General features: G+C 41.4%; 1 protein-coding gene across 3 annotated transcripts in view; it reads right to left on the bottom strand.

Moving 5' to 3' along the window:
* Nucleotides 1–25,083, bottom strand: part of ABCC4 (ATP binding cassette subfamily C member 4) — a 239,879-nt gene that overhangs the window by 55,524 nt on the left and 159,272 nt on the right. For all 3 annotated transcript variants that reach the window (XM_021695986.1, XM_021695985.1, XM_021695987.1), the window contains one exon: nucleotides 3,289–3,439. In XM_021695986.1, the coding sequence (XP_021551661.1) occupies nucleotides 3,289–3,439 (151 nt within the window). The remainder of the gene's footprint in view (nucleotides 1–3,288; nucleotides 3,440–25,083) is intronic.

Genomic DNA, 25,083 nt, shown 5'->3' with positions numbered 1-25,083 from the left:
GAGCTGGGGGTCAGACCCAGCTCTTTTTTTTTTTTTTAAGATTTTATTTATTTGAGAGAGAGAGAATGAGAGACAGAGAGCAGGAGAGGGAGGAGGGTCAGAGGGAGAAGCAGACTCCCTGCTGAGCAGGGAGCCCGATGTGGGACTCGATCCCGGGACTCCAGGATCATGACCTGAGCCGAAGGCAGTCGCTTAACCAACTGAGCCACCCAGGCGCCCCTCAGACCCAGCTCTTATTCCCAATGCTATATGCTTTTTAATCACTGCCACAGTGTCTCAGAGGGAAAATAATCAGGTTAAATCAAGATGCCAACATGCAACTAAATGCATTTTTCTCCAGACTTTGTAGTTTACGTTTAGAAGACCCCCAAAGTCATCCTTAGTGCATCTCCAGTAGCCCTATCCGTTACTGTGTATCTTATTAAGCACCTGGAAATCCAGCACGAGAACTAACAACAGCAGACGTGAGTGTCTATGGTCTGAAACACAGGACACACGGTTAGCCCTCCCCAGCGATGCCCATGGCAGACATTGCTAGTTGATCACAGTACCCTTACACACGGAATTTGGATGTAGCTTCATAACTCAGGCATTGCCAAACTATGAGAGCTGGCTAGGATTCTGGTTTTATGCACTTCTTTATGATTGAATGGTGCTACCATGCTCACTTTTGCGAAAATGGGAAACCATTATGATCACAACTGCATATGTCATTAAAGTGGCTTAAATGTTGGCCTGAGGTTTCAGAGGCAGCTGGGCAGTACGATCTGAAAATCATCCTCGGGACTTCAACAGTCCTTTCAAAGCACAAGGAGGAAGCAGATTTATGCCTGGTAGCCACAGCAATCAGGTATCCTCCTTTCATCCTCCTTTTTGCTGGTGGGTCCAGCAGCGGCCGCAAGAAATACTCACTTACTGCTTAGAGAAAAACAAAAGAATTGTTATTTATGGCACAGACCTGTGACCCAGATAGATGACGACAAACAGTTCTAATCAACTGGCTGCCAACGTTTGGTTATCTGGGTGCGTGGAGGTAGGAATATCTGTACTTAATGTATTGTTGTAGCCTACTGGGGTGCAGGAATATTCCACGTTATTTCCAAATATCCTACAGGGGCCATGCTAACGTTCTCACAATCTCCAGATCAAACCCTAGGATAACCCTATGCTGTTTCTTGAAAAAGACTCAGGAGAGCCCCTTCTCTCTTATTCCAGAGACCCCGTTTGAATAAACCTGAGACCTCCTTTAGAACAAGACTGATGACAACAGACTCCATTTCATGAGTGGCCTCCAATCCTAAATGTCTGAAGCCTTGTTGTTTACACAAAAGACTGGCTGGAGCTCATCACTTATTCTTCAACCTTCTCCACGTCCCGCCATGGTAACATCACATCAGCCCGATGGTCCACACATCTGGACAACACTGCTTTGCTGCCCCAAGGAAACACCCCACAAAACCACACTTCATGGTAGTTTAGCTGGTTCTCAGAGGACTGAAAAAATTTTCTATAGCTTTTATGAAATCAATGCCCATTATCCTTTATGCAAACGCTTATGATAAATCCCTCTCAAAAATTTTTATTAACCAGGGCGCCTGGGCGGCTCAGTCGATTAAGTGTCCAACTCTTGATTTCGGCTCAGGTCATGGTCTCTGGGTCATGAGATCAAGCCCCGAGTGAGGCTCTGTGCTCAGTGTGGAGCCTGCTTGGGATTCTCTCTCTCTCTCTCTGCCCCTCCCCTGCCCATGCTCTAAAACAAAACAAAAAAAAGAAACATGCATACATCATAACAAAAAAAACTATATTCTGATGAACTTGTATTTTTCCACTTGGTAGATCAGAGAACCATGAGACCCAATGTTTCTCTTTTTAGCTTGGCGTCCAGAAAGCTAAGGTGGTATTAATTTGCAGTGACTATCCATAGTTGAGGTTTCTGATACAAACATCTTCCTTTTTTATGTTTAGGTCTTTACACCCCACCCTTTTTTTAATTTTTTTTTTTTAAAGATTTTATTTATTTATTTGAGAGACAGAATGAGAGAGAGAGCACATGAGAGGGGGGAGGGTCAGAGGGAGAAGCAGACTCCCCGCTGAGCAGGGAGTCCGATGCGGGACTCGATCCCGAGACTCCAGGATCATGACCTGAGCCGAAGGCAGTCGCTTAACCAACTGAGCCACCCAGGCGCCCCCCCGCCCTTTTTTTTAAAGATTTAATTTATTTATTTGACAGAGAGAGAGAAAGCGAGAGAGGGAACACAAGCAGGGGGAGTGGGAGAGGGAGAAGCAGGCTTCCCGCTGAGCAGGGAGCCCGATGTGGGGCTCGATCCCAAGACCCTGGGATCACGACCTGAGCCGAAGGCAGACGCTTAACGACTGAGCCACCCAGGCACCCCCCCCCCTTTTTTTTTAAATACAACAATCAACACTCCTTATGACTTGTTTTAGTAATAATGAAATATGTTTGTGCATTAATGAGATAAGCTCTGAATTACTTCATCCTCTGTAATTAACCGTGTTTTCCCATTATTCCAAAACTAAGAAGTTGTATAGAGAACATACTAAATGTATACTGAACAGAACCCTCTCCTGTGTCCTCCCAGGGGAATTATATTCAGGATCCATTTATAGGAACAGCCTAAGGGGAGGGGGAGAACTTTAAACAGTGTGGCATGACAGGAAATACTAGTGATAATAAAGAGTAAGACTGAAAATAACAGTGCTTATCTTTTCAGAACATTTAACAACCGCAACTTTTTTTTGCCATTTTTTGAGTGTGTGGTAGTAATGTATTTTTCAAATGTATCACTTCTGACATATGACACCTTCCTCCTTTCCCTAATCTTTCCCTTTCTTTGTCATTTCTAGACCCTTCAGGGGAAGAAAAATTCCGTATTTTCGCTTTGTATTAGTTCCAACATGAAATATTTCTTTAAAAACATTGAGTACCTGCTCTATGTTAGGAAGTACATCATGACCGAGACAGAAATGGCCCCTATCTTCATGGTGCTCACATTCCAGTGGAGCTTTAATGCACAGACATCCCTGTCCCTTCCTGGTGGCCCTGGCAAAGCTGCCCCTGTCCCTTCCTGGTGTCCCAAGCCACCAGCACCATTTGTTCCAAGTGCCACATTGACTCACAGTGGACACAGTATTCGATGATTTAATGTTAACTTGGAGAAAAAAAAGTCTGGAAGATAGAGTCTGCACAGTTTCAGGGGCCTCCTTAATTACAGCATGAATGGAAGTGAGCCCGCATCGCCATCCCAACCTGAGAGCCTCTGTACTCACTTGTAGATTCCAGGCGTTTGACATCTCTCGACGTTTCTAAGAAATATCGCCGAAGAACAAAGAAAAGGATGCCAAGGGGAATCAGAGGTATCGCAATCCACGGGATCACCGCCACCGCCACGCCCACCACACCAAGAACTTGTAGAAACGTCTGAAATAGGGAAAATAGATACAGAGGGCTTCTTATGAAGAATTCTCTTCAAACATAGACTGTAATGGGTTGTTCTGTTCGGATTCAACTCCTTTCTTCCAAGACTTGTTGGAATGACAGGGAATGCTTTCCCATCAAAGAAATAACAATATGATAGGTGGTCCTGATGATAGTTATTACATACTTGCAACGTGCCAAACACAGTAAGAAACTTTCTAGATATGAGTTCTTTTACTATGCTCAGTAGCCCTAGAGGAGTGGCATTACAATCTTCCCCATTTAATAAATGAGAAAGTTTGAGACTCAGAGAGAGGACTTGAATCCCAAACTATCACGGGTTGGTAGATATTATCAGGGAAATCAGCAAGTGGGAATCACAGAGGAGTAATCCATAAGACTCAACTATACATGTAGGGATAAAGAAGTGGTTAATTACAAATTCAGTGGAAAAATTTAAGTGTTTACCTTTGGAAGTGGGGATTCCTCTTTCTTGGCTTTGTATCCACAATTAACACTTAGTGAGTGCTCACTGCGTACAGGACTACCCATTATATATTTCACGTGTATTAACTCATTTAATCCTCAGAATCGCCCTACAGAATACTAGTACTATCTCATTTTACAGACAGAGACTGACGCACAGGGAGAGGAAAAGCAACTTGATCAAGATTGCAAAGCATTAAGTCACTGAGACAGGGAGCCTACATCATTAGCCATCATGATATATTTAAGCTGGTCCTCAATATAATGCAACTTTTTATTGTTCAGGAATACATTCTTGACTTAATTGAGCCCCCTAATTTGTCCTTAATTTTTCCTCTAAAGACCTTACTTAAGGAATTTCAGAGTTCATCAGCATGCCTCATAAAGAAAGAAGAGAAATACAATAAAACCCATTTTTGATATTTCTTAGAAATCTGATGAAGAATTTTGATAATAAGGAAACACAAGGTCTTAAAATTTTTTTAAGTTTTATCATCTGGGCCAACAGACACATGAAAAAGTGCTTGACATTACTAATCATGAAGGAAATGCAAATCAAAATCCACAATGAGACATCATCTACCACTCAGAATGGCTAGTATCAAAAACACAAGAAATTACAAGTATTGGTGAGGATGTGGAGAAAAGAGAACTCTCACGCACCATTGGTGGGAATGTAAATTGGTGCAGCCACCGTGGAAAACAGAATGCAGGCTCCCCAAAAAATTAAAAATAGAAATATCATGTGATCCAGCAACTCTACTAACTGGGTATTTACCCAAAGAAAAGGAAAACACTAATTTGAAAAGAAACGTGCTCCACTATATTTACCACAGCATTATTTCCAATAGTCAAGCTATGGAAGCAGCCCAAGTGTCCCTCAATAGATGAATGAATAAAAAAGAATGAGGTCGTGCCGTTTGTGACAACATGGAAGAATCTAGAGGGCATTATGCTAAGTGAAGTAAAGTCAGACAGAAACAAGTATTATATGATTTCGCTTATATGTGGAATCTAAGAAGGAAACAAAAAGCAGAAATAGATCCATAAATACAGAGAAATGATGGTTGCCGGAGGGGAAGGGGGTTGACAGACAGGCAAAATGGGGGAAGGGGAGTGGGAGATACAGGTCTCCAGTTATGGAATGAATAGGTCACAGAGATAAAAGGTGCGGCACAGGGAAGAGAGTCAATGGTACTGCTGTGGTGTTGTATGGTGACAGATGGGAGCCATACACGTGAGCACAGCCTAAGTACAGGGCGGGAGCATCACTATGTTGCACACATGAAACTAAGGGAACACTGTGGGTCAACTATACTTCAATAAAACAAAGGCTAATCCTTGATGCCCCATTTTTATAGGCCAAGCCATCATATTTCTGAAATAAAGATTTCAAATGAAAATACGACAAAAAATTGTTTTACTGCCAAAACAACAATAAATTTTGTCTTCTGGATATTAAATTTTCTATCATTAGGATAAATATTTACAATCTTTATTTCAAAGGCTAATGATGGTAACAAGAGCAGGCGCCACGTATCAGGTGTGAACTGCACACAAGGAGCTGAGTGGGGTTCTAGGAACACTCAATCATGACCTCAATCCCAGAAGATAATTTTACCTTGGGAAATGATATTGGTTAAAAAGACCAGGAAGCAAAGAAACCCAAGTCACTGCATGATGCTAACTGAAGTATCCATCTTTGTCAGGAAAAGTAGGACATCATGGTGCACGACTTCAGGGGATATGAATGCAAACAACACTTCGCATCTGCCTGCTAGGACGCTGGGGTCGTCGAGTGGTGGGAATGGGCGAGTTCGCATGGCATGGGCCAAGGCCTCCGAAGTTTGTGAACTCAGATGGATACAAACCCAGAGCCATGTGCACAAGCCACAGAGGGCTGTGGAAATACAGGGAAGAATCCACGAACACAGTTTAGAAGCTTCTGTGACTTATGACCGAATTTCACAGGCCAGTTTAACAAACAAGGAGCGGCAATGAATAATTTGCAGTAGTAATCACAGCTGACGGACACGATGCCCAAGAGGGAGCCGGGATGCAAAGGTTAACCTAGGTTGTTCTGTGGCCTCTCAGAAGGCGCGCCAGCCAGGGCAGCAGGCCCCAGGGCACATCTCCGAGGAAAGGATTAGCAGGGTAATGCCTGACAGAGACACAGGTTATCATCTCCCAGCTATTTCAAATCAGTTTTCTCAGAGCATCCTCACAACCAGCTTCTGAATGAGAAAAGTAGGAGTTGTCATTTCCATTTGCAGATAAGGGATATGAAAGCTAGGAGGTGAAGTGGTGGTCCCAAGTTCTCCCGGGATGTTGCTGTGTTACAGAGAAAGCCAGGAACAGTGCCTGGGAAGGGAATCCTGCAAGCAGCAGGTGCATGGGGGAAGGAGGAAACTTCCAGAACTATGAATGTGTGGACAGGAGCCCCGGGGAATCAAACTGCATTATTTTGATGTAGACTCATGTGCTTTTATGGTTTCTGCCAGTCCCCAATGTGGTATCCATACAAAACCCAAAGTGAAGAGGCATGGAATTCTGAAGGAACAAAGTCCAATCATAAATGGAGGAAACAGGGCTATCTGGGCCTCTCTGCTTTCATACCTACACCTGACCAATTTCTGACAGCTACTGTATTAACTGATGTATCCCACCCTCTTACACCAACTAGGAAGCCAAGCTTCTTACTTCACACTCATGAAGAGGGGTCCTTCTAGCTCCTTCTATGTCTGGTCTTAAGTAATCACTAGGCTTGCCACTATTAGTTGTCAGGAAAAAAAAATATGAGATTTTGTTAATCATAAAAACATACAAATTTACAATTTTTCGGATGCCTGGGTGGCTCAGTGAGTTAAGCTTCTGCCCTCAGCTGAGGTCTTGGTCCCAGGGTCCCGGGATCAAGTCCCGAGCTGGGCTGCCTGTCCAGCTGGGGGAGTCTGCTTTTCCCTCTCCCTCTGCCCCTCCCCTTGGCTTGTGCTCACACTCTCTCTCTCAAATAAATAAAAATCTAAAAAAAAATTGACAATTTTTTCAGCAGACTAACATCATTTGATTGAACAATTATTCACCTGTTCCAACTACCTGGCTCTCCCTAGGGTGGGGTCCTTTTATGGCTAACCCAGCCCAACAGATTACCTGGGCATCAGAGGTAAGCTCAAAACACAGGGCTCCACTGGGGCTGTACCAATGCTCTCTTTTCTTGGGTAGCCATTGAGGACCACTAACTGCTGCTACTCTCAGAAACTCCCAAGTTAGGTTAGGTCTTTCAGATTTGATGCCCCCAAATTCTGAAGCAATTCCAAGAGGGTTTCTGTAAGAGTTTATTTCTATTTGTGGGTCTTGCTATAGCCAGCCTCACAGTGAATTAGTTGTTATACTATACTGTAAAAACATAATGTGCAGGTTTACATTTATACATATTTACGTATAGACATATATTAATCTTTTACTGCCAGCAAACTTTTTTTAAGTAATCTCTGTGTCCAACGTGGGGCTCGAAATCACAATCCTGAGATCAAGAGTCTCATGGTTTACCAGGTGCCCCCTGCAGGCAAACTCTTTATGGAAGTTGGCAAGGGACAAAAACGGTATCCAAGCAAAAAAGGTAATATTCTGAAGGGGGAAACAGAAGATTCTGGTGGACAACAAACCCCTATCCCTTCCTTGAAGGGATCTCATTTCTTCCTTCCATATTCTCAGGAATTCCAAGGAGCCTAATGCAAGGTACACACTCATTTTCTCCCATCTGATTGGATTCCAAGCCTATTTGATGACCCACGCCCTCAACCTGTGCTTCTGTGCCTCTGATCATGCAAAGGCACAAAGAGACAATGTTCTATACACAGCAAGAAACACATTGACCCAGAAGCACCTGAGCCAATCCTTGATGCCCAAGATCTAAGGGTAATCGTTATTTGGATAGGCTTGCATCCCAACTGGAACATACCAGTTAGGAACTCGATCCGAAATCTCTGAACCCACAGGAACAAATACAAACAATTCTTGTATGTCGTTCACTTGAGAGGACATGTGACTTTTTCTAATTCAGAGTAATTCTGCAGCTTACAGAGAAGGTCAGCCAAGGCCTGGAGGGAAACTGCATTCGCCTGGCACTGTGCTATCTGACAGGGTCTAGGACAACCCTCTTGAATAGGAACAGGAGAAGTAACCCATTTCACCATTTCATCTTCACTGGGATATCCCACCAACATAAAAGGCTGAGGGGAGGTAGTGGGAATTAAATGAGATAATGTATATAAAGTGCCTAGCAGTCCAAGCTTAACATCCTAAGTACCATTATTATTACCCTTTCGTGTGCTCTGGAAGCCAGGACCAGAAGAGGAAGGATGCAGCATTAACAGATTTATGGGCCCAAAGAATCTTAAAAATATCATGGAAGTTGGATCCTGAGACATGGCTCACTCTAACCACTGGCGCAACTTAGTACTACCCAGAGACTCATCAGAGCAGAAGTTATTGCCCCCTGCATGTGGTAATGATGTCACACGTACCAACATGACTGAGGCTTTTCTTTGGCTATGCACGTTTGACATAAGATGACCAATAAGCCTCATATGTATTACATTTTCGGTCCTCTCTGTTTTCACCCCTCCTGTAGGCCTCCCAAAGATAACCTCAGGATAATGGCAGCAACTCAACATTTTTTGAGATTTTTCTTGTCTTATTCCGTATTCTTTTTCTGCTTTAAGCCTCACTTCTTTGTGAAGACTTCCCGCCCTGAAACTGCTCAGCATGTCTGGGAGAGTAAGGAAAAAGGTGGAGAACCTCCGAATCAACCAAACCAAACCAAACGCCAGATTATTCAATATGGCCAAAGGAAGAGACCAACTTGGCATCTTCTATTTATTTCATGCATCATGAACCGGTGTCGGTATCAAGAGAAATACAAAAGCAAGATTTTGTGCACTATTGAATCCCAGGAGATTTAGAGGTGTCCACTGCAGGCTGGCCTTCTTGGTAAACAACCACACTGGTTCGGATACCAGGAGGACCCTGTCCCCATCCCCTGTGGAACAGATGCCTAAGGAGCCTCTCTTCCTATGAAAGGAAGTGTCCTATGAGCCGCCGTTCTTTCTGATTAAACCACATGGGCATCTAAATAAACTGTTAATGCAGTTTACAAAAGCAATAAAGGAAAAAACAATTCTTAAAAAGTTTAACTGCTTTGTTTGAAAAACTGCCCAGTTACAAATCTTGAGAAAAACGACATTGCTTTATTGCTAGTGCCGATGGCAAATTTCCTAATACTGAAGAAAATCTCCATATCTCCTTAAGAACCAAAGAAAGGGGCGCCTGGGTGGCTCTGTCCTTAGGCGTCTGCCTTTGGCTCAGTTCATTCTCCCAGAGGCCTGGGATGAGCCCCGCATCAGGCTCCTTGCTCAGCAGAAAGCCTGCTTCTTCCTCTCCCACTTTCCCTGCTTGTGTTCCCTTTCCTGCTGTGTGTCTCTCTGTCAAATAAATAAATCTTTGGGCGCCTGGGTGCCTCAGTCGTTAAACATCTGCCTTCGGCTCAGGTCATGATCCCAGGGTCCTGGGATCGAGCCCCGCATCGGGCTCCCTGCTCCTTGGGAAGCCTGCTTCTCCCTCTCCCACTCCCCCTGCTTGTGTTCCTGCTCTTGCTACGTCTCTCTCTGTCAAATAAATAAATAAAATCTTAAAAAATAAATAAATAAATCTTTAAAAACAAAAACAAAATAAAACAAGGAAAGGTACAATTGCCTTACCCGCCCCCCCCACCGCCAACACCAACAATGGATAACATTCCGCAAGGCTTGCCATGTGTCCAAGCTCTTTGGTATTTCACATGCTTTATGTCATTTCATCCACACATTCAATCAGAGCAGAAGGGATTATCACCTCCACCCACAAAGAAGGAACTGATGCTCACTGATGCTCAGAGAGGTTTAGGGATTTGTCCAAAGTTAATAATAATTAATAATAATTAATAGTAAATTAATTATTATAATTAAAATCTTATAATCTTATAATCTCTGTATGATATTGCACTCCATATAAAGATTCATACTTAAAAATACCTAAATACACTCCTGTTTTATGTTTTCCCTTTCTTTTGCATTGTCCAGGTTTTGTGGGGTTTCTTGTGGTTGTATCTGGTCTTCCCCATGAGGTGCTCAGTCCTAGATTCCCAGCTCCTAGGGAAGAGCAGCCTGCTCATCTCACAGAGCAGAGCTGATCATTAAAAAGGTCCTAAAAATGCTTGCTAATAGAACACACAAACACATGTTGATTTAAGAAATACTGTTTGAATAAGGAAAAAAAAAAGTTTCATAAGATGAGGTGTAAGCCCAGAAAGCAAACGGATTTGGGGGAATCAGGGGAAGAGCCAAATTTAACTGAAATAAATACACAAAACCCAAAAACACAAAATAAGACTATTCTACATGCTTCGTATTTGTATTTGGATGGTGCTGAAAACAGTTTCCCCAGGACGTGTCTTCCTCTAGAATTAATACCGTGTCCCTCACCTTACAGATTTTAAAGTATTTCTTTCACAAGCACAAGTAATAAAAAAAGCACTGGTTTGTCTGTTTAGCATTTAACGACCCAACTGCTTACAGCCCTGTAGGAATTCCTAGGTATCTACCCACAATTTACTTTAAACTTAATTCCATGAGAGTCTGTTCCTGCTAGTCTTTGTGAAGCTTGTGCCAAGGAACAGGTTTCCTATAAACAGCAGTAAAAATGTATTCTTCTTATTTTATGCAAATAAATATGTCATCCATACTTCTGGCTCACCCCATTCTTATTCGAACTCTTGCTTGCTCTCAGACTTCTATTAGGCACAAAGTGAAATATGTATTTAATCAGAGGGCCACTTAGTCAGTAGACAGTACTTTTATTATGTGTTTACAGTTTTAAAAAATAAAATCAGGATCATTAAGATTGCTAACACCTCAAAGGAATTTCAAAGCTTTGAATTCTGCTGTCAGTCAGACTCTTACAAATTCTGTTCCAAGTTCTGATAAGTACAAATCATCCAGATTGCCTTAAACGATTACTGACTTTGCAGAAGATAGGACTTACGTGCAATAAACAGAGCAAGATTCACTTCTTGGCAAGAAAACACGGCAAGATTTTCTTCTGATTTAGAGAGAAGAAAAAAAACGATGCCTAGTTTTTAATCAGTAAGCTGTTTACTGATGTGGGTGTAGGAGAGATTCTTCTACCTATTTATTCTGGAAACATATGAGATAAAAAAAATAAGCTTTCAATGAAGTGACTATCACATAGATTATGCTGCTGGCTAATACAAGATTCTTGTGGAGGCAGTAAAATTTTGAACAGGCTATACAAACTCAAACCATTAAGAACTAAAATGTAATTCCCATCACCTCCTCATTACTCTTCAATTACTGGATATATAAAAGCAAAGGGAAAAATATAGAAGGCTCTTAAATATAAGCTACTAACCCTTAACACCAACCTAGGGTTCATATTAAGTCTGCAGGTATAAGGGACATGCTTATACAGGCACCTTGCCTGTCTTGGGGAGTTGAGAAATCAACTCTGGTTCCCAGAGCCCTCCTTTGTCACTTGTCTCTTTTGACTTCACCCAACTCAATCAGCTCCGTTAAATCAGAGCTTTATGGAACGCTGGTGTGTCTTATTTGTATGAAGACATCTATACAATCTCTCTTTAAGATTAAACTTTTCTAACTTTCCTTTACTTGAGATACACTAATCACTCCTTTAACCCACCATTTGTTGGTCTTGGATCTTTTTGTATCCACACCAGCTCTTAATCCTGAGTCATAGCTAACGCCACTGAAAAGTGGATGGGTGGTGTTAGGCTTACAATTTATTAACCAACACAACAGAAAGCATTAGGAAAACACAGTGCATTTCCTCCCTTTTTCTTTTTTCTTTTTTACCTTCAGCGTATCTCCCTTGTCAATAGCTTCCTTTCTACCTTTTCTTACTTTTATAGCTTATTTTGAAATTCAAGGATGGAGACCATTTATATGCTTTTAAAAGGCACACCTTAAAAATAAAGGTGGAAAGAAAAGGTTGGAAAATGGTATCCCATGAAGACACTAACCCAAAGAAAGCTGGAGTATCTATCTATACCACACTAAACAGAAACGTTTAAGTTAGGATGCATTCCTAGAAATAAAGGAAAACATTTCAGAAGAATAATTGGTCAACTTATCTATAAGATACATTAAAAAAAAAAAACACCTAAATTTATATACACCTAATAACACAGCTCCAAAATATATAAAGTAAAATCTGACAGAACCCAGGAGGAACAGACAAATCCATAACCATAGTGGGGGATTTTAACCAACATATTTCAGTATCTGATAGAATAAGAAGATAAAAATAAAAACATAGAGGATGTGAAAACATGAACAAACTTGATCTGATTGAGATACAATACTGCAGCCAATAACTGTACAATACATCCTTTTCAACTAAATAATATACTATGCTATAAAGCAAATATCAACAAACTTCAAGGGCCAGAAATTATACAGAATATATTTTGAACTAAATGTATTTAACAAAAAAATCCATTACCTAAATATAACCAGAAAGTCAGAAACATTTGGAAATTCAGTAACACTTCCCTAACATCTGGTTCAAAAAAATTATAATAAAATTAAAAAGTATCTTGATACAAAAGAAAATAAAAATCTGCTAACATTAAAATTTGAGGTCTGCAACTAAAGCTGTGGTTAGGATAAATTTCTACCTTTTAATTTTTTTTTTTTAAAGAAGGACTATGGGGGATACATGGGAAATCTCTATCTTTCTCTTATATTTGCTGTGAACTTAAAGCTGCTCTAAAAAAAAATAAAGCCTTGGGCACCTGGGTGGCTCAATTGGTTAAGCGACTGCCTTCGGCTCAGGTCATGATCCTGGAGTCCCGGGATCAAGTCCCGCATCGGGCTCCCTGCTCGGCGGGGAGTCTGCTTCTCCCTCTCCCACTCCCCGTTTGTGTTCCCTCTCTCACTGTGTCTTTCTCTGTCAAATAAATAAATGAAATCTTTAAAAAAAAATAAAGCCTTATTAAAGGGAAAAAAAAAAGTCTACAAGTCAAGGGTTTAAGAGGTATCTTAAGAAAAACAACAGCATATTAAATAAAGTATACAGAAGAATGAAAGAGAAAAGTAGACATTAATGAAACAGAAAACTAACTTCCAAGGAGAAAAATCAACAAGCCCAAAGCTTGACTCTTTAAAAGCACCAATGAAATTAATACACCCTTACCAAGACTGATCAAGAAAAAAAAGAGGGGAAAACAACCATTAACACAGCACAGGTATTAAAAAGAGCGTAAGATAAACACTGTACCGATAAATTTTTAAAAGAATTTTGTAAGGCAGCTCCATGCTGGGCAATGTGGCACCCGAACTCACAACCCCAAGATCAAGACCTGAGCTGAGATCAAGAGTCCAATGCTCAACCGAGTCACCCAGGCACCCCTAAATTACAAAGTTTTTTGTTTGTTTGTTTGTTTAAAGATTTTATTTATTTATTTGACAGAGACACAGCGAGAGAGGGAACACAAGCAGGGGGAGTGGGAGAGGGAGAAGCAGGCTTCCCGTCGAGCAGGGAGCCTGATGCAGGGCTCGATCCCAGGACCCTGGGATCATGACCTGAGCTGAAGGCAGACCCTTAATGACTGAGCCACCCAGGTGCCCCCTAAATTACGAAGTTTTAATGTAAAGGAAAAATTCCTTGAAAAATTATGTAGAGACTGACATAAGAAGAGAAAATCTGAATAATTTCGTACCAATTTAAAAATGTGAATGCAGGGCGCCTGGGTGGCTCAGTTGGTTGAGCGACTGCCTTCGGCTCAGGTCATGATCCTGGAGTCCCGGGATCGAGTCCCGCGTCGGGCTCCCTGCTCGGCGCGGGGTCTGCTTCTCCCTCTGATCCTCCTCCCTCTCCTGCTCTCTCTCTCTGTCTCATTCTCTCTCTCAAATAAATAAATAAAATCTTAAAAAAAAAATGTGAATGCATAATTTTATAACTTCCCATTGAAGTTTTAGGCCCAGATGGCTTCACAAGTAGATTATGCAAAAAAATTATACCGAATTCTTCCAGAGAATTTGGTCCACGCTCATCATGATATAAAAACCACACAAAGAGGGGCGTCTGGGTAGCTGAGTTGGTTAAGCATCTGACTCTTGATCTTGGCTCAGGTCATGATGTCAGGTCATGAGACTGAGCCCCTGTGTTGGGCATGGAGCCTGCTTAATATTCTCTCTCTCTGTCTCTCCCTCTGCCTCTCCCCCCCCCACCCTGGGTCATGCATGTGCTCTCTCAAAACAAATAAACAAACAACAAAAAAAACCCATATACACACACACAAAGAAATTTTAAAAAAGAAAAATTATAAAACAAACTGCCTTGGGAACACTAAACAACATACCAATAAACTCAATCTAACAATATAAAAAGGATGCTCATATCACAATCAAATTGGCCTAGGCAAGCCAGAAATCCGCAGGGCAGGAGGTTAGAAAGATGGGCTGGAACTCTTGGGTAGAAGATGATAGTGTTATCCACAAGCAGAATTTGTTTTTCTTCAGGGAAGCTTTAGCTCCCAAGGCGTTTCAACTAACTGAAGCAGGCCCACACAGACTGGCGAAAATAATCTTCCTTAGAGTCAACTGATTATGGACTCCAATTACATCCACAGCAACCCTCAGATTACTTTCTGATTGAATAACTGAGGACTGTACCCTAGCCAAGTGGACACCCAAAACTGACCATCAAGAAGAGGAAATACTTCCCATTTTGTTTTCATAAGGCCCATATAACTCAGATACCAAAAGCTGACAAAATATCTCAGGGAAAAGCAAATTGATGGCCAGTATCCCTCATGAACAATTATACAGGAATTCTCGACAAAGTATTAATAAATTGAATGTAGTGACACATGAATAAAATGTGACAAGATGATCAAATGGTGTTTATTCCAGGAATATAAGGTTAATTTAACCTGTAAATATCAACTGGTATAATGTATCATGTTAAAAGAGTAAAGGCGAATAATCATATATCTGAAGAGATGTAGAAAAAATATTTGTCGAAATTTAACATCTGTTCTTTAAAAAAAGTAAAAAGTAAAAACTCTCACCAAATGAGGAATTTTTAAAAAACTTTTAAAATCTGGTAACAGATATCTACCCCCAAAATTGCAGTTAACATCATTCTTAAGGGAAAAATATTAAAAGATTTTGCTTTAAGATTATGAGACAATCTTATCTCACCATTTCTATTCAACATTGTACTGAAGCTCTAGCTCTCCATCCACAGCAGTAAGTTAAGAAAAGGCAAAACGAGTCATATATTTTAAATAAAGAAGTAAAACTATTATGAAAAGCTGACATGATTGTATAAGTAGAAAATTCTATAGAAAACAAAACAAAACAAACACCAACTCCAGGAAATGTAAATGAGCTCACAAGTTCAATGATACAATGCCGATTTACATTTACATAAATCAGCTGTGTTTCTGTACATTAGCAACAAGCAATTGGAAAATATTAAAAACAATCCCACAAGTAGAATTAAAAAACATCAAATAATCAGGAATAAATTTAACCAGGAGTGCAAAATTTCTATATAAAAATCTACAAAACACTTCTAAAATTATAGAAGACCTGTATAAGAGGAGAGATAAACCACATTCATAACTGAAAGATTTAATATAGTTAAGATTCACAGACCCCTCAAATTAATCTACAGCTAAAAAGAAGTATCAAAATCCCAGCAGGCTTATTAAAAAAACAAATTAAAAGGCTTCTAAAATTTGGGGCGCCTGGGTGGCTCAGTCGTTAAGCGTCTGCCTTCAGCTCAGGTCATGATCCCAGGCTCCTGGGATCGAGCCCCGCATCGGGCTCCCTGCTCGGCGGGAAGCCTGCTTCTCCCTATCCCACTCCACCTGCTTGTGTTCCCTCTCTCACTGTCTCTCTCTCTGTCAAATAAATAAAAATAAATCTTTAAAAAAAAAAAAAAGGCTTCTAAAATTTATACGTAAAGGATCTAGAACGATCAAAACAATTTTGACAAAGCAGTACAAAGTTACTAAATTTCAAGTCTTACTAAAAGGTGCAACAACCACAACAGCAGTGTGGGTGTAAGGATAGATAAACAGATCAGTGGAACAAAATAAAGAGACAGACTTGCTCACAAACAGTCAAATGATTTTTAACCAAGGTGTAAATGTATAAAAGTCTTAACAAATGTGAATAAAATAACCAGGGAGAAACAAACAAGCAAACAAAAATGAACCTCATTTGATACACAAAAATTAATACAAGATGCCTCAATTTTTAAAAAGGTAGAACAAGAAAGTTTCTTCACACCCCTTAAAGATACAAAAAGATTTCTTAGACACAAAAAACATGGACTACAAAAGAGAGGAAGGGAAAAGGCAAAAACATCTGACTTCACAAAATTAAAACTTGTTCTTCGTTAACAATATAAAGAGGCAAACCACAGACTGGAAGAAAAGTATTCAAAAAAGGCCCAGATTAAACTAGCATTTTTAAAAAACTAGTATTAAGAAATATATACAGGGGAGGTCGGCACCTGGGTGGCTCAGTCGTTAAGCGTCTGCCTTCATCTCAGGTCATGATCCCAGGGTCCTGGGATCGAGCACCGCATCAAGCTGCCTGCTCGGCGGGAAGCCTGCTTCTCCCTCTCCCACTCCCCTTGCTTGTGTTCCCTCTCTCTCTATGTCTCTCTCTGTCAAATAAATAAATAAAATCTTAAAAAAAAAAAAAACTTACTATAAAAAAATACGTGTGTGTGTGTGTGTATATATATATACACACATATATATATATATGGGGGCAGCTGGATGACTCAGTGGGTTAAGCGTCCAACTCTTGATTTCAGCTCAGATCATGATCTCAGGGCTGTGGGATGGAGTCCCATGAAGGACTCCATGCTGCGTGTCGACCCTGCTTGAGATTCTCTTTCTCTCCCTCTCCCTCTGCCCCTCCCCACTAACCCACAACTTCGCAAGGTGCTCTAAATAAATAAATAAATAAAATATAAATATATATATATAAATTCCTGTAAATCAACAATAAAAAGAATTTTTTTTAAAGTTTAAAAAATCAGCAAGAGATCTGAACCAATAGATCACAAAAGAAGATACCTGAATGGCCAAAAAGCATGCATGAAAAGGAGCTCAGTATCAATCATCAGGGAAGTACAAATTAAAACCACAATGAGACCAATCTCCACTAGAAAGGCTAAAATCAAAAAGGTTGATAATAGGAACTGTTGCAAACATGTAGGGCCCCTACAACGGCCCCACGCTGCTGGTGAGTGTATAAAATGTTGCAACTATTCTTGAAAACATTTATGGTAATTTTTTTTAAGTTAACATACACATACTTATGACCTAGGGATTTCATTTCTAGGTGTTTTACCTAAAATAAATGAAAACACATATCCACATCAACACTTGTGCAAGAAGGTTCATTGCTAAAAACTGTTAACAGCTGGAACGTTCATCAAGTAGGGAATAAACAAATTGTGAAATCTTCATTCAGTGGAATATCACTCAAGGAAAAAAAAAATGAATCATGCGACATGCAACAGGGATGGATCGCAAAAAGATGCTGAGAAAAAAGGCGGCAGCCACAGAAAAAACATGTACTACATTGATTCCATTTACATGTATGTAAAGCCCAAAAATAAGAACATTGATTCTATGTCAGTGGAAATCTGGGAGAGTTGGGGGGGGGTCTGGAAATTTGGAAATTAACTACAAAGGGGCAAGAGAGACGTTCTGAGGGGATGGGAAGGTTCTACATCTTATTTCGGGTAGTCTGACCCAGGGAGGCACACAATTATCAAAACTCCTCAAACTACTAAAAAAAAAAAAAAAAAAATTCTATTGTGTATAAACAATACCTCAATAACAGTATCAACAGGCTAAAAAAGAGATTTTGACACAGAATTCCTCTCCCATTCCTTTGGTCATGCTCGGGCAGGTGTTGGCAACATGTGAATACACAGCCATAAGGTCACGTGGTGATTTCCTGGGGAGCCCTGTGCGGGGCAGGGAAGGAGAAGGCACAGGAGAGGAATACTGGTAACCAGCCTGCATGCGTCAGACAAAAAAAAGGCTCCTAAGCCGGGTCTGGCATATCTGCCATGGAGTGCTAGCCCTCAGTTTCAACGCCAGAGATGTTCTTATCTCCTTCGTGACTCAAGACAAATGCCGATCAGAGAACACTAAATCAATGAACCCACAGAAAGGGCTCCAAGAAACAAGTGAGTCATGAAACTCAGCAGCAAAAGACAATATAGACTACAATGAATCATGTTCCACATCAGCTTTGAGAGAGAGATCCATACAGAAAATAGCAAGTGCAAGATTTTACTAAAACTGAAGCGAGTTCTCCAGTCCATCCCTTTCTTGTTCCTCTCATCCCGAAAACTCATCAAGTAGCTAGAACTGAAGGAATGTAGTCAAGAACAGCATATGGAGACTCTAAAGGTCCTCGAGCTAAGTAAATATGTAGCCACTTTCCTCTCCCTAGCAACAAGTGCCCATTTAATCATCCCTAAAGATGCAAGATGGCAAGGCGAGAGAGCCTGGGGAGAGGCCACTGTTCTGCAATGAACATCATCCAATAATGTGGTAACGTAGAGTTCTACGCTCTGCGCAATACCACCACGCTTGATTAAAAATTAGATCCGTATTTTTTTTTCTTTAGGTCTTAATTAGTTTCTTCATGAACTACAAACATTATCATTGGAGACACATGCTGGGACAGACAAATTAGACACTCGTTGCCAGCCTGAGAGGGTCCCCGGTGATTAACTGTCACGATGCTGATGTTGACGGTGCCACTCTTCTAATTGTGCTAACCATTATGCTGGGGAAATACCAACCGTCTCATCTTTCATAAAAAAAAAAAAAAAAAAGACAGGTAAAGGAATCACATGAGTGGGCTTGTGTGAATCCTATCACCCCGATCTCAGAAACCTAAGGGTCAAGTGTTTGTAAATATTTCCAGTAACCCAGATCATCAGTTCTCCCTTCTCTTAACAAGGAAACCCACTTTAACTTGGCAGTTTGCATGAATCATTCATTATCGCCGGGACCGGCACTTTTCTGGAATCCTCCATCCTTGCCACGGCTCTGGCTACAACGCTTTTTGTTGATTTTAAAAGCGTGAAAGCACTGTGGTTCCGTTAAAATGGAGGAGTTTCCTTTTAAAGAGTCGGTAAAACAGAGACCTTCCAAACGAGGGCAAGGCAGCCTAACCAACCATCTCCTTTGTCCAATGGGGATTTCAGGGCGGGAGTGGGGGAAGGGGTCAACACACCATAGAAATCTCAAAATGACAACGTCATTGTTCGGTGAAAGAGGCTGGAATGCTTTCTACACACTTTCCCTGACATCTCTACACAATGCAATGCAAGGGTCAGTGGTACTGAGACAAGGAAAGGCAGATCCACTCTTTTGCATCTATAAAAGCAAGCGACCCAACCTATTGTACCCAAGTCTTAGGCTGGCTTTGTTCTCAATATCCAGATGCAGCAGGTTTTTTCTTCCGCACTCCCCCTCTGGAAAGAAATGACTGCGGACACCTCCTTCACATTTTCTTTTTTCTCAGGCATTTTCACTTCATAAAGCTGCAGTCAATGTGTTTTGTGTGCGGTGAGGAGGGAATGACACGTTCCATGGTGGTCCCCACCACGGCCTGCATTGGTGGCTCAAGTGGCCTCAGGATTAGCCTTTGTGCTCCATGAAAGGATATGAAAAGTCAGTTATTTAAGCTCAGTCAAGCTGTTGATTTTTTTTTTCTTTCTTTTCTTGGATGAGGGGTGTGTGGGGAAGAAAGGTTTTGCAATTCAGTTTTCCTCAATAAATTACAGCATTTTGCTGAGGGCAGCTGTGTGCAAGTTCACATGCTCGAGGAGCCCTTTTTTTTTTTTTTTTAATTAGAATGCTTAAGTCAAACTTCCGGCCTCTTACCTTCCTTTTGACTTGTTTTGCTAGTAGAAAGACTTCTTGGAGGTGATCACTGTTTCAGGTCAGGAATTCTAAATAATTGAGCATCCTGACTCAAATATTATCGGTGGGGTTGGGGGGGGCGGGAGGCTTCCAGAAATTGCCTTAAGTTTGTTAATATGAAATATGTAGTGTTCAATAGTCCCTTTTGAAATTCACTGATGGTGACTCCATGAGTCTACATGTAAAAATAGCCATTAAAATCTTCGGGGCGCTCAGACTTAGAATCTCTGTGATACCAGCTCATGTGGTGATGCTCATGGGCCCCACAGCTCTGTGCCAATTCCTTTGATGTAACATAATGCCATTACCAAACTATTCCTCCTACTTAAAAAGATACATAGCACTTTAAAAAATAACAACCCATTATTTAGTGCTTAACGTGCACTTAGATGTTATGCTAAGAAGTTTATTAAAAAGATTTCTTTCCGTCTTCACAATAACCCTTGAGAAGTAATACCATTATGTCTATTTTACAAATAAGGAATGTGCGGCTCTCTGAGGGCAGGGACAGGAAGAAGTAAAGCTAGGGTCAAACTCAAAGGCAGGCTGGGGGGCGGGGACTCCCACTGTACCCACTCCACATTTTAAAGCTATTTACATTATAAATGATACCCACTAACATATAATCATATTTACAGCAGCATATTCAACCCTCACACCACGAAAACAGAAGCTTTTCCTACAGAACCAAGAGCAACGGCAAGAACCACCCGCAGGGTTCCTCCATCCTCAGGTACAATCACACTCAATACATACATAAATTTGGTTTTTTTATGCGGCCTTCCTTCTTCTTCTGGAATCGTGAGTGGTTCCAACTTGGCCGTCAACTAAAATCTGGCTAGACAGGCAACATCCCCGGCAGCTTGAGGAGCTGCTGTACACAACGGCATACAGACTCAGGACTGCGCCAGTGCTGGGATATGGCCTTTGAAGGACATCACTTGGGGCAGGGACAACTCTCCCACAGTGTGGACACACTAATCAGAATCAAGGGTTTGCATCAGCCACACTTGGCATCACTACCTAGATGTCTCAAAGAGAAACTTGGCCAAACCAGTGCCTCTTCCTGTCCCCTATGTTGGCAAAACCCACCAACATGGTGGTGTCTCCTCCCTCTCTGTGGCTTTCTACCAATATTCCAAATCCAAATCCCTGTGCTGGAGATGCGGGTCTCCCTGTCATCTGCCTCCTCTGTACCTATCCATCTTTATCTCCTCTGATGCCAGATCTCAAACTTCACATTCTGGTGTCCCTGCAAACTTCCTGTGCTCTCCTTGGCTTCCTGTCGTTGGTGGCTGCTTCTCCCGGACATGAGGCTCAGAGATCACCAGGAAGCCACCTTCAACTTCCCCGGGCAGGGTTACAGAGATGCCCCAAGTGCTACAGTTTGAACTAATAGTTGGCCAACTCGGAAATAAATAATACAAAATCTTAAAGTTTTGGTTTAATTTAAAACCATGTACAGATCTGGTATTAGAGTATCTCAGGGTCTTTCTTACATCAATCACCCCGTAATGCAGCACCTGGGACTTCGGAGACTCTTGTGAGGCTCTTAGCACAGAATCCTCCTGTATTTCTGTAATGCCCCCACCCTGCTCACGTGTTGTCTCATCTATACCTAGATACTTAACAATTTTTTTTTTTTTAAGTGGAGCTTTTACTAAGTCTTCCCAAAGCATTCCATTTGTCACACCTACTTTATCAGTTCACAGAGTGCGTATTGTCATTATAAAACAGCAAGAGGGCAAGGAGCAGGAACAAGTCTAGGAAGAATCAGGACGGACTCCGGGGAAAGACAACAAGGCCAAAGAACGGAGCAGAGAGCATGCGTACACTACAGAGAGCCACTAAATTTCATTTTACAGCAGGGACGGAGAGCACCATGAGATGTGGGGGTAGGAGAAAATGGAGAAATGGCTTAAACACCAAAACAGGGGCTGACTCTGCCATCCGATCTAGAGCACTTGTTAGTGAAGGAATGAAAAAACAAGGAAAGGCTAATAGTTACCTCTGGAGGGTCAAGGGCAGGTTTGGAGTTAATGTCTTAACTTCCAGTGTCACTCAGTGTATGTTTCGCTAACTTCCTCCATAATTCTCCTGAAGGCGACCGCCTCAGAGAATGCATCAGATCATGAAACGTGATCAGGTTCCCAGTCAACCTGGGGCCCTGGCATCGTGTGCGGTACATTGAACTGAAATGGGGGAAGCCGAGCCAGAAGCCCAGGGAAGCCTCACTGAAGACCAGCACGGAACCCAGTGGCCTGCTGCCCAATCCTGAGACGCCATGTGGATGCCGGCTGGAACCAGCAAGGCAGGAGGAGGAAGTCCTCGGCCACGGGAACTTTCCCATGCGACCACAAAGAAGAGAGAGGAATCTGAAACACTAAGATCCTTTACAGAAGCAGCCAAGGGCACACTTCACGGGCAACCACCACGCCCATGCAACAGAAACCACATTACCAACTTTGCTGATTTTCAGTAAAATCCACCAAAATGCATGACATTTTCTAAAAAGAAAGAGGCACACACATTCTAGTTTCCCTTAAAATTACGTGGTGAGCAGCCACTTACCTGCTCAAAGACCTTGGGTGGGGCCAACAGTTTATAGGTTCAAATCTAAATTCCTCAGACAAGTTTTCAAGGCCATCTTAAAATGCAGATCATGATTCACATAGAGCCCTACATAAAACCCTCTGTTCCAGCCACAAACACGATTTTCCTTGCTTTACAGTTTAAGATGTGCAGCAAGCTACTTCGTTTGAAAGGGCTACATATCAACGATGTAATTGCTCCTTGACGGTACGTACGTATTTATGCTACACACACACACACACCCATATGCATATAAAGAACACTGACAAGCTCTGTTGTCTGAACTCAAGTACATCAGGCTCCTATCTTCACAGAAAAGAATGTTAATGCTTACATTATAAAATCTTAAAATTCATTTTTTAAAAGATTTTATTTATTTTCTGAGAGCGAGAGAGAGATCGAGAGAGAGCACAGAGGGAGAGGGAGAAGCAGGCTCCCCGCTGAGCAGGGAGCCCAACACGGGGCTCAATCGCAGGACCTTGAGATCATGACCTGAGCCAAAGGCAGACGCTTAACTGACTGAGCCACCCAGGCATCCTTAAAATTTATTTTATTGACAATTTTTCATAGTATTCAAAATTTAAACTGCTACTTGGACATTTTTTTTATATGTTTTTTATTTATTTATTCATGAGAGTCAGAGAGAGAGAGAGAGGCAGAGGGAGAAGCAGGCTCCCCACCTAGCAGGGAGCCCGATGCGGGACTCGATCCCAGGACCCCAGGATCATGACCCGAGCTAAAGGCAGATGCTCAACCATCTGAGCCACCCAGGCGCCCTGGACATTCGTTTTAATTAAACCATAAAGTGTTTACTTTTGTTGTATGAATGATAAAGCTATTATACACAGTTTATACATTTCCAGTATTTAAATTTAACAATTTAATTGTTTACTATATTTGTACCACTGTCTATAAGAAATGCATTTCTAATTACTAGTGTAGCGTAGAATCGCCTATTCTTCATAGTTTTAAAGTTTCTATTTTTCAACAAAACTTTAGGAAATGTTCATTTGTTTTCATCACAGCCAATTGTTTGTCCTTGTTTACATGACAGTACTACAGAGCTGTGTATATCACGACCCAAACAAACATGCATCAAAATATGTATAAATATGGCATCTTCTACCACCTAGTGTGCACGCCTAAAAAACAGTCACAATTTCTCCCATACTTGTGTCTGAAATCAGGCTTATCGTAACATAAGCTACGGAATAAAGTTTTTGAAAATAGTAGTTCTTAGTCTGGACTTTACAACCAGCAAACATTTCAAAAAGCATTTATGGAGAAGAAAGGTGATTTGCCCACCTTTAATTCTAAAGAAAAAAAGGCTAGTATCACAATTGCAAAAGGTTTGTATCTCAAATACCATGGGATTATATCATATGACCACTTGTACACTTGTTGGGGAGGAGGTGTAGGCACGAGATGACAAATAATATGATTATTATTAGAGATTCTACCTGGAATTTCCCTCAGTAAGAATACTCTGATGTGGGGCGCCTGGGTGGCTCAGTCGTTAAGCATCTGCCTTCGGCTCAGGTCGTGATCCCAGGGTCCTGGGATCGAGCCCCGCATCGGGCTCCCTGCTCCGCGGGGAAGCCTGCTTCTCCCCTCCTTCTCCCCCTGCTTGTGTTCCCTCTCTTGCTATGTCTCTCTCTGTCAAATAAATAAATAAAATCTTTAAAAAAAAAAAAAAAAACGAATACTCTGATGTGATGGAAAGAGAGAAAGGGGCACCCTGCTTCTCCCTCATGAGCATAAATGAGTATAACTCAAAAATATAAAAATAAAAGCTTCAAACTGATCACTTCCTAGCTGTGTGACCCTGAACTAATTATGTAATTATGTATCTATCATGAGTCTCATTTCCCTCATCTGTGAGAACAGCACAGTAACTCTATGTACCTCCTGAGTCGCCAGAAAAATGGAGATTATACAAATAAAAGACTTGAAACGAGGCTTGACACCCAGGAAGGAGTCACTCAACGTTAGCTAGGATGACTGTTATTTCCAGCTAATGCAGACTACCTGTCACCTTCTGAGTGACTTTAGATCTCCTGGCTAAGAGCCATGCCACTGTATTTAGAAAACAAGATAAACTAAAAGAGAAAAACTGAGAAAATTCAGCTTTGCAAAAAAAAAAAAAAATCCTACATCATCCTTATTTTTGCATGTTAACTCAGCTGGGGCACCCTGGTGCTTGAGAGCCACTGCCCTAGAAAGGGTAGGTTGTTGGAAGGACAAGAGGTCCACGCTGACTGCAGAGAACCACCTTCCTATCGGGGGACTGACAATACAGCGTTCACCACTTTAATGACTGAAGCACCAAGTTCGGATCTGCCTTGGTTTCTGAAGCTGCGCTGTGGGGGAGGGGATGCCATGCAATACAGCCCCAGAGCCTTGCCTTTAAGGGATTATGCATATATTGAGGACTTAAAACACTTAAAATTCTTTTAGCCCTATGATTAGTGTCAAATAGACATTTTTCTCAATCTGAAATGTGAGCATGATG

This window comes from Neomonachus schauinslandi, chromosome 3, assembly GCF_002201575.2.
Source record: "Neomonachus schauinslandi chromosome 3, ASM220157v2, whole genome shotgun sequence".
NCBI classification, from domain to species: Eukaryota; Metazoa; Chordata; class Mammalia; order Carnivora; family Phocidae; genus Neomonachus; species Neomonachus schauinslandi.
The sequence above is the reverse complement of the archived record's forward strand: the minus strand, read 5'-3'. Positions and strand labels throughout refer to the sequence as shown.